Genomic DNA, 16,828 nt, shown 5'->3' on the forward strand with positions numbered 1-16,828 from the left:
AAAATTAGAGTGTATATAAAATTTTAATCCCTTATTTTTTCACCCGTACGGTGGAACTTTTCAAATTTAAATAATCAACAAAAAAAAATCCATGTCAGTTCGTAATGATCGATTTCCGAGGTAACGATTATAAAGAAAAATTAACCGGATGGAATACCACCTATTCCTTCATTTAAAGTCAGTTAATAATTAAATAGGCATAATATTATATTTATCAATTATATTATATGATAAAGATACTTTAGAGTTTTATCAATAAATGTGATTAATGAAAATATTTAAAAAAAAAAGTGCAATAAACCCTTCGAAGTCTACAAAGCTAATTAGATTTCATCCTTCCGCCTCACTTCCTACGATGGAGGCAGAATTTTCTCAGAATACAAATGAATCACTTAAAAACTTTTCTTATCCATATTATTGGTTTTAACTTTATAATAAACCAATCACCAAAACTTAGTAGCAGTGGGTAATCACGCAGTTATAAGTAGTAACGTATTTACCCTAGAGCTAGGGTCACGGGCCCGGGGCAGCAGGTCTGTCGGCAACCTAGACGTCTTTCGTAATCGTTACCTATTTTTTGTTATTTTTTATTTTACTATTTACATAAATTTGAAGAACCTTCCTAATCAAGTCCACACAAGTACCCTTATACTAATTATTATTCACTAATCTTAATTAACCGTATCATACGTTCTTTTTACTTAAATTTAAGGGGCGGTAATTATTTCGTGCCCGAGACGCCAGATCTTAAAATACGCATCTGATTATACGCATGAAGTTCATTCTTTCTTAAGCATAAATTATAATATTTGATTCATTTTTTAAATTGTTTTGCCAGCAATAAATCGAAACGACTCGTACACCGCATATCATACATTGATAGTTCTGCGCAAAAAGCTTTTTCACGTGTCAACATCAACTGTGAAAAGTTTCAATACAATTGGTTGAATAGTTTAAGAAATTCAACGATTGTGTCGGTTAATAACAAGTATAGAATAAATAGACATTCAATTTTATATAAATTACTGCGTGTGTCTGGTTGATACATTATCAATTTAAATTTGTACTTGCCACAATATTCTGGGAGAAAGAAAATCTTTATTATGAATATCTAACAACGAAATGCATTGCCTCCCTCTTTCAATTTGTTTGTATTGTCCGCTATCCGATATGTTTCGGTTCGATTGAATGCAGATACAACCAACGCCATCTAACGGCGAATTATAATAAAATTGATTGTATAAAAAAATTCTTTGTTAAAATATATATGTATATATGTGCCAACTTTAATGGTCAACCTAGGAACATTCATTTATAAAGTTAGTTTTTATTCATTCCAAACCTAAACAGATCCCTTAAGTATTTTAGTGTTATTTTAATCTTGACCAAATGATTGATCATCAGGTAACACTCCTTCTTATCGTGGCTGTGAGCCATGCAAGCAATACTGGCACATCTAAAGCAAAACAGAAGATTCAAGATATCTCAAGAGGAGACAAGACAGAGAAGAGAGAGCTGGAGGAAGGGAACAGTGGTATAGAGAAAAGAGCGCCTCTGTTACCATCAGGTAAGATTTTAACTCAGGTACTCACTTTTTAAGAAAAAAGTTTGCTCACGTTTCTCAGTATTTGCTAGAAATGCCAACACATTACCTGAAAAATTCAGCTGTTATATACTTACTGCAGCAATTCCTCGTTGGTCTAATATATATAAGGTGGCATCTTTAGTATCTCCGACTATTATTATATATATATTTATTTTTTTATATGAAAAGAACGGTTTTTTATATCAAATGGGCCACCACCATGCAAATACATTGCTGCCGTAAGAAATACTAAAAAACACTTGTAACCATTTCCTATTTTGTTTCAGTTCCATCTTCAGTCGCGACAGGCAGCGTGGAGTACGCAGACACTAAGGAGAGTCTACAGGATAAATCTCCAACACAGGTCAGTTTTTAGTTTTTATTATTTTACATATATATCATACTATATCTATCTCACTATAAATATAAACGTGAAAGACAAATCAATCAATCGGGTTAAAACTGGACAGATTTGGATGGAATTTGGAATATAGATAACCACAACGACAAGCTTATAACCTTGCATAGGCTAACCTATGCTCAGCAATGATTCTTTGAAATAAAACATACATCTGTTTTTAAGTTAGTTGTTTAGGTATTTATTAATATAAATATTTGGTTAACAAAATATCAAGCGTGAAGCTTGTTTGTACTCTAGCAATCAATCAGCATCGAAAACCCGCTAATATCACATCGCTGACGACGTGCATTCCTTTGAGATATAGGAACTTAACTTTATTTGTTTAAATTTAAAAATGGAACTTCAAATGTTCTACTTATAAATAACAGAACTTATGTTGACATTATTTAAATTAAAAAGGACATAATACATATTAATAAAACAGAATAGTAAATATTCTTAACACTGTTATGGTGTCACCCTTCATTTAAATCTATGTGTACACGTTACCCCCAACATCGTAACGTTCTCAACGAACACAAATGAGGTGTCGTTTAGGTTAATGATATGGAGCGTATTATAAATTTAATAAAGCAGATAATAAAATTAAATGACAGCATGAAATATACAATTCCATTTTCATTTTCACGTGTGAATACTTTTGTCGCATTCATAATTTAATACTCGACTTGCTAAACATTCAAATATGTATTATTCATTTAATTTACTCTGTAGATTTAAAAAAAATATTTAAATGGACCTGATTTCACTGAAGTTATTTAATATATATTTAAAAGAAAAAAAAAAACATTCATAAATAAGGCTTATATACAATAACCTAGTAATTATTTATTATTACAAGGTAAAAATATTGTAATCTAATTTAATTCAACCCCATAACATGACGATTCAAAACTGCTTTTAAAGTCTACTTAAATCGTTTAATCGAAGGTGAGTTTGTCCCACTGCTGGGTCTTCTCTCATTTTTTTTTTGAGAAGAAGGTTTTGGAGCTTATTCCACCACGCTGCTCTAATGCGATTTGGTGGAATACAAATGTAACAGAATATCAGTGAAATTAGACACATGCGGGTTTCTTCATGATGTTTTCCTTCCTTTCCACCGTCAAGCACGAGATGAATTATAACACAAATTAAATACTTGAAAATCAATGGTGCTTTCCCGAGTTTGAACCCACGATCATCGATTAAGATTCACGCGTTCTTACCACTGGGCCATCTCGGCGTTTTGTTTGTTTGTTACGCTTTCACGACTTAACTACTGAACTGATCATCATGAAATTTTGCCAACAAATTCAAAAACATATTGATCTCATTCTGTGATCATTGAGTCATACGAAAAAAAGACTCAATATATTTTAACTAATTACCCCTTGATCACCCCAAAAAACATTTATATATAGAGCTATAAGTATTTAAAGTAAAATAAAATTAGTGTGATTTATGAGACACTAGGTAGGAAACACATACGTATTATATAATTCGTATATTCTTAACGAACAGTCGTATCTTAGCATTCTTGTGTAAGTACTGTCATTTTGGGTTATGTTCTGCAAATCGTCTCGGGAGTTTTATGAGCAAAGTTGGTTATATTGAAGAAGTTCTCAGAGACTTGACTGATGTCTGGTTTAATGCTCGCTTTAAAAGTGATATGTGAGAACACGCTGTATAAAAGGCTAATATACAACACGTATATTTGTTAATATTTGATGAACATGAAGAATTCGTTTAATATTTAAGACATCCGGTTACTATCCGGGTACTTGTTTACTTAAGTATATTAAAGGTAACACGTGAAAATTTAATGACGATAACTCCTATTTAACGATAAGTTTTGGAGCTTATTCCACCACGCTGCTCGAATGCGGGTCAGTGAATACACGAATTTGACATGGGATATATTCATCATAGCATTATAAACATATCTTAGCTGAATATATAAAGCTAAAACTTAGAATTATTTAATCACTATAAAAGAAGTGATACTGTAATCGGCATCAGAATATAAAAAGGGTTTTTATGAACAAGGATATGTCAATTTCAACTGGCTCTCGACCAGTGCCCTTTAAGATGATTGAATGATTTTATACCCTTTTTTTGATGCTAGTCACTTAAGGGCTCATTCTCACTGTATGTATTATACCAACTTAACTTTATATAAAAAGAAAAAAAAATTATGCAGTTGAAATAAATAATAACGATACTGTCGTCTTGATAAATTGGGACCACAGTTGTCATGTTCATCGAAGACAACTCCACAGTACATTTATCATTCAACTCGTTTACGACGGTTAAAGAAAGTATCGTAAGGAAACGTTCTACATTCTAATATAATTACGGGAGAGGCGCGGTGAAATGAGATTGCAGCCTTCTTGGTAAAAAGAAAACTTCCTCTCCTGCTTCGCCTCGAAGTTTGTATAGCATTTGATCTAATTATATTTATTTCATAAAATATCAATTGTGCCACATTGCGCGTAAGACCGCCACATCCCTTCCATGACACGTAATATTCAACGATTTGTATTCAATTTCCCCCAGCATCTCGTGTTTTGAGATTTATCTTATAAACTGGAACCTATTGAGTCCTCTCTCGGTAATAGAATTGTGAAACCAATCTTTAGCGAAATCTAATTTTCATCAAAGGATTGCTTATGATGTTTCCGAACTAGATATTTCATCAAAATTACTTTATAATTCGGCTTCAAATCATGAGGTGGGCTAGATAAATAAAAAATATTTTTTTCGTTTTTCTATTTAGGATACTTAGACCGGATTAGGAAATTGTCAATACGACATGACTGATTCAGGCGTAAGACGAATAACTTCTCTTGGCAGCATTAACATCTTCCAAACGAGCTATAATTGAGAACTGTCAGTGTGTTTACACGCCAGACCCTGTGTTTGAACCCTGAATGTCGAGATGTGCATCTTTATATGCTAGCTAATAAAACAAAGAGTCAGTCGACATATACATACCTAAAGACACATTTCTGTAACTGACAAACAGACAGACATTTTAGTCTTAGTAATATAGTTTAACTATCTTTTAAGTAAGTACGTAACTCTTCTAAAAGTAGATATTCCACTATGTTAAGTTAAGAAAACATAGCAAAAAGCATAATTCATCACCGGGACTAACCTTAAACACGCGATCAAGATTATAAGCACATCCGCCATTACCGATATCATTGACAGACGACATTTAATGTTACTGCTGTGAGGTAATCAGGAACAAGTTTAAGATAATCTCTCCAGCTCATACTCGTATGTAGCTTACGTGTCATTTACCGTGTACTATGTAACACGTTCTTATTTAAGCTTCACATTTTATATAAATATTATATAATACATAAATGATCGATTCAACTCGCAAAAAAACGTAATTAAAGTTGAGTGAATCGCCATTTTTATTTTATACCGATAATTGTTCATTATCAAGCTGCTTCGCTTCGTGTTGTGGAAAAAAGTTCTCTTTTTTTACTTTTTAGTTATGTCGTTTCTGGGTTATGTTCAAAATACTTTCTCGTCCATTCGGTCACACTGGCACATTACTGTAGTTAGACTGGCGCGCTCATCTATCCAATCGGAACAAAGCAGTACTACGTTTTGCTATTTGACGGTAGAATTTGTGATGTGTGGGTGGTACCAACCCAAACGGACTTGCACAAAACCCTACCATCAAGTAAACATGCAGATTTGTTCACGACGTTTTTCTTCCACCGAGCAAGAAATAAACACAAATTAAGCTCATGAAAATTTAGTCGTCCTTGCACGGGTTTGATCCCGCACTCTTCGCTTAAGGTTCACGCATTCGAACCACTGGGCCACCTTGGTCTAAGTTGAGTATATATGTCTTATAAAAAATTAATAAAGGATCTTTAACTCAAAAAGTCTTCACGCGAATACTGTTTACTTTGAAACTGACGTTGGTTTAAATAGTTTTAATTTAGTAGCCAGCTGTGAGTATTAAAATGAAAAAGCACGCTGTATCTACCCGGAGTTTAGTTTTATAATTTTGTATTACGTGTGAACATATAATATATATAGTTTTTTAATTGCTTTATAAAAATAAAGTAAAGTAACAGCCTTTCAATATCACACTGTCGACCTCAAACTCCTCTCCCCTTGAGGAGAAGGATTGGAGCTTATTTGATCACGCTAATGTAATTCGGATTGGTATACACATGTGGTAGAATTTCATCTGACACGAACAGGTGTGCAGGCACGAGCGTTTAAGCACATGCAAATTCTGCAGTGCTTGTCCGAGTTTGAACCCCTAACTTTCGGTTAAGATTCACATGTCCTAGCCATTGGGTTATTTAATTACATCTGGTCTTAATTAATTACTTAAAAAGGAAATAATTCTTATTTTAATTATTAAAAACACAGCCTTATCGTATAGTTCGCCTGCAGCCAGATTCGCATCTGGATAGACAATGGGATGCTGGTTTTGAAAGTAAATGTTCTAAGCACGAACTTATAATTAGATTTGTTGAAACTTTCACATAGCAATACGTCACGATTATATTATATATATACTACTTTACATACATATTTTGAACTGTCACGGGATCATATATTATCATTACATTAATTATTATTATTTATTTTGACTGTCTATTGGTGTTTCTCATAATTTATAACTTATCAATAACATGATAGCTTGTTGATCTGTAATACAGACATTCATATGCCTAACTCAGACACCAGCCCTTCATACATTCTAAACTATGAATTTATATCATAAGATACAAATATCCCTTTTCATTATTTAAGGTCTGTTTTTGTGAAGAGAAATATACATTATTTATTATTTTTATTATTATAAGCTTATATACTCATCAATACATATATCTATTATTAATGTAGTTTAATTTTATTAATATTTTAAACTATATAACAAATAATTACTCATTCATTCATAAGATTATATCTATGGAAAATAAAAAAACGTGGAAATAGTATCTTTTTTAATTAAGAATTGGTGCAAAAAAGTTACTTCTGAAATTCTGTTTTGAAATTGAAGTTTGTTTTCTGGCCGGTTCTTCTCGGTAGGGTAGGTAACCTCGTCTGGGTGGGACCACCCAATCATCACATATTTTACCCCCAAAAAGCAATACGCTATATTGTTGTTTTTCGGTTTGAAACAGTGTAACTAAAAATAGACACTGACAAAGCATTAGTATTGGGAGCACCTTAGCGATGTACGGATTGCTTAATATTTCTTTCAGTGCCAATGTCTATGGGCAGTGACTACTTACAATCAGGTAGCCTGTTTACCAATTTTATAAAAAATATTCAAAACCACAAATAAATCCGCAGGACACAGCTAGTGTCAATCAAAAAATCAAATCAAATCGTTACTATCGCTTAAAGTACATTCATATGAATACTCAATTTATTATAATTAAGGCAATATAAGGCGTCATGGGCACTTTCAATTCAACTTCCTTAAACCGAAACGTGTTCCAGTTTCGAGTAATTGCATATATTATTTAACTTGTTACGCAATCTCTCATATCGTATAAGGAACGTGTGTACACGCCCTTAATGCAGCTGCTTTGAATATATGTCATATGTCAAAGAGCTATAAACCCGTGTTATAAACTTTGCTTGTGATTTAAAAACGTAATTTGTAAAATTTATCCGATGCCCGAATGAAAATCTGCCATATATGTAAGTATCCACAAACCCTCATTGCTGCAGCGTGGTGGAATAAGTTTCTAACTCTCTCTTCAAGAGTAGAGGAAGCCTTACCCCAGCTGTGGGACATATACAGACTCATATAAGTACAGACAGAGCCGAGAGGGCAGTGGTTCACGTGAATCATAGCTCAATATATAATACTGCTTGATCAATCAAAAAGAAGAAAAAATCTTTAAACTTACTTGAATCATTATTGAATTATTATTTTATGCTGAGCAATATTTTTGTTAAACTAAATGTTTACAAGCTAAAATCAATTAATTCCTGGCGTTTATCTTATCGTTCAAAATTTATATCTTTAAAACACACTGCCTTGCTATAACAAATCACAAAACGAAAAAAACTCAATCAGCGTAAGGTCTATCCAACTAAAACATAAACAATGCCTCATAATATTATTTTGCTAACGAGGATTCATTTGAAAATAATAATAGTTTAATATAACGACCAGAAAAACAAAGAACAACAATACGTAATTACTTTATTCAAACAAAGACAGCTGCGAAACATAAAGAGCCATTACGATCTAAGAAAAACATAATTAACAAAGAACAATTAAAGCAGAGAGGCGCTAATTTAAATAACAAATAGCTTTAAAATAGAAACAATATAAAAAAACGCAAAATATTTAAATGAATGCGACTGTATTTTGTGTTGAGAATGGATGCCGTGTCCTGAATATCAGGACAACAATATAACCATCAAACTATACTTAACTCGTTTGAGTACATACACCCAAAAAGTCATTTCATTATGGTCAAGATTAACATACTCTGAATACTCTCGGCTAGTAAATAATAATTTAAAAAGAAAAAAAACTAATAAATTAACTAATTTTTATTCATTAAATAATATTAGTTTCATAACTCAATTTTCTTGTCGAAAACTTAGTACTCATTAATATGCATAAACTGTTTATAAGATTTTCAGTATAAGTTAGTCGTGCTTTAAAATTATAACAAAACTTCATTTTCTGGTCACGCCGTAATACATCGAAGAAGCAATTTGGGAATCACAAATGAAAATTAATGGTATAGTCAGACTGCGGGCGGAACGCGTTGGCGACGGGGCGTGAGCAGGTGCTATGTACTAGTTAATATGGAAGATGTCACACAGCGCCGTCGCGCTCAACGGGTCACGTCCCGCCGTCTTACTGCTACTAATATGAATACTTGAAGAACACAACGCGCTGCCGTCACGCCAGCGTCATATCGCTGTCCCGCCCCGTCCGCTGTCTGACCAAGGCTTAAACGAGAACGCAAAAGAATACGTCATCTCAGCGGTAATTATCCTGGGGATGCATGATCTGTCGACTGGTCGGGCAACTAGTTGAGAGTGCTGTTCGAAAGTCAATTTTGTTATAATAGTATTAATTTAAAAACGATAATTCATCACATTTTGTTCAAACTGATTTATTACTTCATAAAATTATACCGATATGGCTTTATATATATATTTATAATATGTCAAATATATATTCTTCTTTAATAATCGATGATATTTTGGTACCTTCATCATTTTGATAGTACATTATTTCAATAGTAGGCTAATTTTTAAAGCTGGAGATCCGAAAGTTCTAAGTTTAAAATCCTGATCGAACCAATTAAATTAGTGAATGAGTAGTGAGTGCGCCTGTGTTTGCTTACACACACACTGAAGACTGTTTGTGCGGTAGGATATGTGATGAGTAGATGGTACTTACCCAGACGGGAACAAAGCCCTACCACCAAATGAATTTTCCGCTATCAACTGTATAGTCTGAATAACTTATTAATTACAAAACTTACGAAATATTTGCTTTATATGTAAATTGCGGTGACCACTGAACCAATTACATTTAATTCGGTTACATACAGGATCTAGCAACTTGTTGACCAACCAGTCGGGCGACCAGTACTTAAATTCGACGCTGTATTTAATTATAATCAAAGGGAAATTAAGAGATCCGTTGGCATATGTGACAATGATATATTGTTACAAAGAACCGTTCTCATTCTTTTCGGTTATTCCGTATTCGGGTCGGAGTTAGCGCTCTTTCAAACAAATAAACCATTTTTTCCTGAATATATTTATGAGAATTTACGGGTTTTCATCTTCTTATCAAAGCCTGAGATTGTATAATTCATTTTATGATAAGGCTATTCCGATTATTTATTTTTTCTTCGGTACGCATATGTTTTTTTCCGCTACAATACAAAGGTTTTACATACTGATCTTGTAACAGATTTATCAGCTAGTTTTACGGAACCGATTGAGCTGAAATTTTGAGCAGACTTTCGTGGCAATATAATAATAATAAAAACAGCCTTTATTGCTGTTCTTATTTATACAAGTAATTATAATAATATATTTATCTTTTTGAATATGCCCTAAACTTTTGAAGTAAAATATCGGCTCACGGTCGTTAATCTCCTACAGCTTGTCTTCCGACATATGCCTCCTCTAAAGATTTCCATTCAAACGCGTTCCTTTTTGGATGTCGTCCTCCCATCTTTTAGTCTGTCTACCTCTGTTTCTTCTACCATCTCGGGGGTACCATTCCGTTACTAGCCTTGTCCATTTTTCTTTCTTTTCTCTCATCATATGTCCTGCCCATCTGGTGGCAATACTAATCATGATGAGCCGATTTTTTATAACGCCTGACTAATTATTTCTAAATGAATAAATATAAAACTTAACTAAAAGATGCAGCGCGTTTCGGAGAGGATTTTAGTACCTATATAATATTATCATATAAATAGCAGCGTTTTAAATTTAGAATGTTGACGTGATAAGTTTTTTTTTTTATATTCGCTGGGATTGCAAATGACTCTACTCCACCTGATGGTAAGTGGTAGTAGAGTCCAAACGCGACGACGGCCAGTACAGACGGGAAAAACGTTCTGCACTAGCCGCCTTCGCCTTGCCGGCCCGCAAGATGCCTCTTCACGCCTCGTTTGAAGGAACCCGGGTTGTAAGAGGAGGGGAACACGTAAGCTGGTAAGGAATTCCATTTTTTGGAAGTGCGACAAAGAAAGGAGTTGCCAAATTTCTTTGTTCGCGATGGAATTGATGTCACAGTTAGGCGGTGACATCGAGAACCAGCTCGCGTGGACTTAAGAAGGAAGGGGGAAGCAGGAATTAGAGAGAATAATTCCTCAGAGCACTCGCCGTGATACAGTCGATAGAAAGCGCTCAGTGCTGCTATCTCACGACGCAATTGTAAAGGTTCAAGGGTGTTTGTGACCTTTACGTCGCCAATAATGCGTACGGCACGTCGCTGCAACCGGTCCAAGGCCTCAAGTAGGTACTTAGCGGAGCCATCCCAAAGGTGCGAGCAATATTCCACGCAAGACCGTACCTGTGTTTTGTACAGCAGGCACAGTTTTTGTGGCGTGAAAAAGCGCCGCACCTTGTTCAGAACTCCGAGTTTCCGTGAAGCTGTTTTTATAACAGCCTCGATGTAATCCCTTGGACTAAGGTCGCAGCGAACGTCAATCCCCAGCATGGCGATTTTGCTTTGCATCACCAGCGAATTACCACAGAGGGAGTTAAGAGGGGAAAATGTTGACTTTTTCGCCGTGAGAGCGCATACCTGTGTTTTCTTGGCATTAAGCTCAACAAGATTATCAGAGCCCCATTTGGCGATGAGCTCTAACGTCCTATCGAGTTCAATGACAAGATCCTTCCGCCTCTCCTCAATTTCCGCTCGCCCAGCCACTGCGCGTCCGTGGTATCCACCATGCACTGTACTATCGTCTGCATAGCAATGTATGTTCCCAAGAGAGAGCATATTATTGATATGCAAAAGAAAGAGTGTGGGAGATAGCACAGATCCCTGGGGGACCCCAGCATTCACTACATAGAATTGTGAAGCGCAACCATCAACTAAAACACGAAGTGTGTTACTTACGCTAGAAGATCACCTGTGTACCGTTTTGGTTGAAACCCGTACTGACGATCATTAATTAAACAGTGATCTTCTAGGTAATGGATCAGTTGATTGTTTAAAATCCGTTCCATCACCTTACAAAGTACTGAGGTGATAGCGATTGGCCGATAATTTGCCGGGTCAGACCGATCCCCTTTTTTGGGAACCGCTTGCACATTAGCTCTTCTCCAAGCCTCCGGCACACATCCCGAAAAGAGAGAAAGTTGGAACAGGCGCGTTAACACAGGAGACAGCTCCGCTGCGCACTTCTTCAGCACTATGGCTGGTATTCCATCGGGACCGCTAGCTTTCCGTACATCAAGTGATTACAGCTCCGCACGCACATCACATTGCCTGATTTTAATGTCAGGCATCGTATGGCCACATGAAGGTATTGTAGGTGGCAGCGCACTACAATCATCGATGACGGAATTGACGGCAAAGAGTTTAGCCAGGAGATCAGCTTGCTCTTGCGGACTGTGAGCTAGCGATCCGTCCGGATTTCTGAGCGGTGGCAGCGAAGGTTGGCAGAAATTGTTTTGCACAGACTTGGTCAGACGCCAGAAGCTACGGGAGCCCCTAGGATGCGAAACAACATGAATTTCATGTTCTTATATACTAATTAATCAAGTAACAAGGCAAGTGAAAGCTTATAGTGAAAGTTATAAATAGCTTTTGTATAATTCGAATCGTTACTACGGAACCCGGATATTAAATTTTCGTTCACTCAGTAGCAGTAATAGTTTTAAGTAATTTTAATCAACGAATGAAATTGTAAATGTTGATGTTATGTACACATGTTACTTAAGATTATATAGTTCTATGACGCAATACAAAGTGAAAAAATCTCTAACTATTCATTAATATGAAATGCCTAATAATTCATGTTATAAAAGCAAGCTCGTCTGGGTAGGTACCACCCACTCATCAGATATTCTACCGCAAAACAGCAGTATTTGGTATTGTTGTGTTCCGGTTTAAAGGGTGAGTGAGCCAGTGTAATTACAGGTACAAGGGCCATAACATCTTAGTTCCCAAGGTTGGTGGCGCATTAGTGATGTAAGCGATGGTTAACATTTCTTGCAATGCCAATGTCTATGGGCGTTGGTGACCACTTACCATCTGGTGGCCCATATGCTTCCGCCTTCCTATTCTATAAAAAAAAAATATTGTTTTAGATAAATTTCTTTCAATCGAAATTTATTCATTAAAATATCAGTATGTTGGTAAGAACTTCACGATATCATACGTTTGCATTATTTATCTTTAAAAATGTCAATCTCTTTATTAATGTCTAAAATTCCATCGTACTCCTTATCTTTATATATAAGAATGACTGATTGACTGACATATCAATGTGCAGCCTTACCAAGTGGGGCTAGCACCAAATTTCCATACGAGTTCCTTTTACACAGTAGTTTAGCACTAGGGAAGGATTTTTGAAAATGTAAATCCTTAGATAGTCATAAAGAGGATAATAGTTTGTATGAAAGTTTTCATCCAATAATTTTTCGTATCATAATTCAGTTATGACGCGAGCGAAGCCGTGGATAAAACGCTAGTAATTTATATAGCCTTCGTACAAAACTGACACTTAGCAATATCTTTTATAAAATACACAACAATTCAATACATCAACGTAATCTCCAATCATTCAAGGAAGGCCGCTAAATCTTTTATAGCGAATCCTCTCTCGGCTTACTTCACTGAATTTCCCCTGGTTCTGTCTCGGCCCTGGAATAATATTACGACACTAATCGCTTTATCTCTGTCAGAACTGGGTGCAAATACCCCGCAGTTATGAACCAAGGAAGGGACGAAATGTACTAAAAATCACTGTCCATTGAACAACGTCAAATAGCTAACAATAAGTAATATTTATATACATTTGTATTCAAGTTTAAAAAAATAATGTAATGACTAATACTTATCAATGAATAAAAAAACTTTATTAAAACTCCTTGAAGAATATAATAGCAAAAATTTAAATGTGTCGATATAAGAGTAATAACTCCACGTTCACGTAAGGCGTTAAATTTTAATAACATCTAATAAATTACTAATAGGTTAACTAAATCTTAATTACATTCAAAACATGTATTTTTATCCTAACTAATTTGTCAAGAGTTCCGAAAAGGCAACTAGCACCTGCCTTACTGGTATTATACATTTTAATGATAGATACAAAATATAAAGTATATAAGCTAAGCCGCTGATTCCTTGACGGATGACTATCATGGACACAGTTTCTAATAGACACCGAGAAGACGCTGAGTCTTAATAAGGTCACGCTAAACATCCTTGTTCGCATGTCATACAAAATCTTTTAGGTCGAGAATATTACTGTAAGGTACTTACTATTACAAAGTTGTTAATTATGTTTACAATGGTCTCATCAATAATTATTTACAGCAAGTTTACGCCACGCCTGTGCCACAAATCGCTAAGATATCAGACGTACTGACCGGACAGGGTCCTCCATTCCAAGCTGCTATCGCAAATCATCTCTATTCTCCTGTCTCCATCTACCAATCCAGAGTGAGTTATAAAAATAGTTTGTTAAAAAGCCTATATAAACATTCATTGAGTCATGTTGTTCCCTTTTAAAAACTATAATACGAGTATCAAACGAAAATCCGGGTTCTAACATTGAAACAGTTTTGATTTAGTTCTCTTTCTAAAAAATAATTTCTCTTTTAATATATTTAAAGTTTAGCTATCTATTCTCCTCCCTGACATATTTCTTATTTCAAATTTAACGGAACATTTTTTTTTATCCCGTAAATATATTTTCTAATAAATATTGTACAATTATCTTATTTATTTCCAGCCTGGATCACCTACAACGTATGAAGTTTCAGCACCGGTTCCTTCTCAGCTAGCTTACTCAGAGCACAGGTTATCGGTACCGAATTCTCTGCAATACAGTGCAAAGCCGCAACCTATTACAAAACCAATTATAACCAATTACGAACAACCTCAAGCATTTGTTCAGCCATCTTACGAACACAACTTTCTTCAATTACAACCTAGCTATCAACAATCTTCAAATAACGGCCATCTTCAAAACGCTTATCAACAAATTCAATATCAACCACAAGCTTATAACCAACAACAATTTCAATACATACAAGAGCAACCGCTACAACAACCTGGAATTACATACAATCGTCAAGAATTGCCAATTCAATACCAAAATAAACCAGAGCAGAGGGATTTAAAAAGTCAACCAGACACGACACAGATTGTTGAAAAACAACAAATAATTCAACAGGTAAGATTTTTTAATTACTAATACAAAGTTTACAAAGTTTATTTTAGTTAAAATTGTACGTTTCAATAAATATACATATCACATGTATGTAAGATTTAAATAATTATTAAAGTAAACATTAATTTCTAGCAGGATTACAACGATAAACAACAAAATGCTCTGAGCTACGCAAGGTTCACCTTCAATCAAGGTATTCCATCTCATGAACAACCTCATGTACAAGGATCAGTGTCTCCATCTCCGCAATCAACATCACAACCGGAAACTCATCAACAACTCCTTCAGCCACAACCACAACAATATTCAGTACAACCGCAGCCAATAGCACAAATAAACTATCAGCTTCAACATCCATCTCAACATGGGCCACAATTACAATATAAATCTCAACAACAAATTCAACAACCTAAACTTCAACAAATCCAGCAGCAACAGGTCCAGTATCAAGCACATCAAGCAGCCCAACAACCTCAATTACAATATCAGGGACAGCACCAAATCCAGCAAGCATTGCAATATCAACAGCCTCAAATCCAATATCAGGAAGCACAGCCGCAACCGCAATACGTCTTTCAACAACAACAGTTACAACAATTGCAACCATTTCCAGATCTAAATCTTCAAGCTCAACCACAATACCAAGTTCAGCCACAACAGTACCATCTACCACAAATTCAGCCTCAACTATTCAATGTTGAAAAATCTGAACAAGTTCTTTCAAAGCAATCAGTTCCTCAGAGACAAGTTTTTTACAAACAACCTTTTCAACAACAGTTAATTCAACCTCAGACACAAGATTTAGGTTACAAAAATCTCCCAGTCTTCCCCACGTTTCCTCCTGTTCAATATTTTGGCAAATTCGCTCAATCAATCTTTGGTAACTACCAACATTAATACTGTCTCTTAATTTAACGTAATCGTGCAGGCAATCGTTCAAGATTGAGTTCTATAAAATAATTGTTTCAATTTTATGATTAAATTGAAAATCCCAAACTTGAATATTAAAAGGGATTGTTGTTGGTCTTGTAAATATTATATTGGTGCCAAAAAAACTGTGAGAGCATTAGTACCTTCCACTTTTTATTTAATATTCTTGTCTCTAGCCTTCTAAGCTGCCTTTTGTAAAAGTTTATCCTGGTTTCCGCTTCTAAAATTAAATATTCATAAGTGAATTTGTAATGTGAATAACTTAATCGTCGTATGCAATTATATTGTGTGAGTATAATTAGGTGTTTTATGATCTGTGATGCCATAAATTTATTGCTTCTAAACTTTTCTTGTTAAATATAATAATAGGTTAATAAAGTATATTTAAATGTGAATGGTCTTTATTTTTTACGAATCCTGCTCAAATACTTACAATTTGAAATGTAGTACGGTGACATGTTTGGTAACTATTTTATTATTATTATAATAACTCCTATGTAGTTTTACAATTAAGTAAATTAAGTCTAACGAAGCTATATATTGTATCTAATAAATACATTTGAAAATGAACATTATTTTTGAATATGTAAATAAAGATTTTTAACGCTTTTTGTAAACTTTAAGCTTAAATAGACCAGTGGCCAAAACATGAAAATCTTAAATAAAGGTTTGGTTTATTTGTATTTAATTCATCTCTTGTTCGGTGATAAATAAAAACATTATGAGGGAATGTGTCTGATGAAATTCTGCCACGTGCCACCAAACCACATTCAAGGGGCGTGGTGGCATCAAATTGTTTTCGCCCATCAATGAGAAAATAACAGAATGTCACTTTATGAAAAACATTAGCATTGGTACATAACTCTGCAAAAGCGAAGTTTTGTAATAACTTATTTCATATAAAGATATATTTATAATTCATAAACACAAATTAAGCTCATGAAAATTCGGTAGTGAACGTGCGGATTTGAACCCGCGATCTTCACGTATAATCATGAAAACTGATGC

General features: G+C 34.6%; 1 protein-coding gene across 1 annotated transcript; it reads left to right on the forward strand.

Moving 5' to 3' along the window:
• Window positions 1-1,389: 1,389 nt before the first annotated feature.
• Window positions 1,390-15,787, forward strand: LOC126769779 (putative mediator of RNA polymerase II transcription subunit 26). The gene is made up of 5 exons (XM_050488697.1): window positions 1,390-1,567; window positions 1,873-1,949; window positions 14,032-14,157; window positions 14,450-14,866; window positions 15,023-15,787. Exons 1-5 carry the CDS (start codon window positions 1,390-1,392, stop codon window positions 15,785-15,787), a joined length of 1,563 nt encoding a protein of 520 aa, XP_050344654.1.
• The last annotated feature ends 1,041 nt before the right edge of the window (window positions 15,788-16,828 follow it).

Source organism: Nymphalis io, chromosome 7 (assembly GCF_905147045.1).
Source record: "Nymphalis io chromosome 7, ilAglIoxx1.1, whole genome shotgun sequence".
Lineage (NCBI taxonomy): Eukaryota > Metazoa > Arthropoda > Insecta > Lepidoptera > Nymphalidae > Nymphalis > Nymphalis io.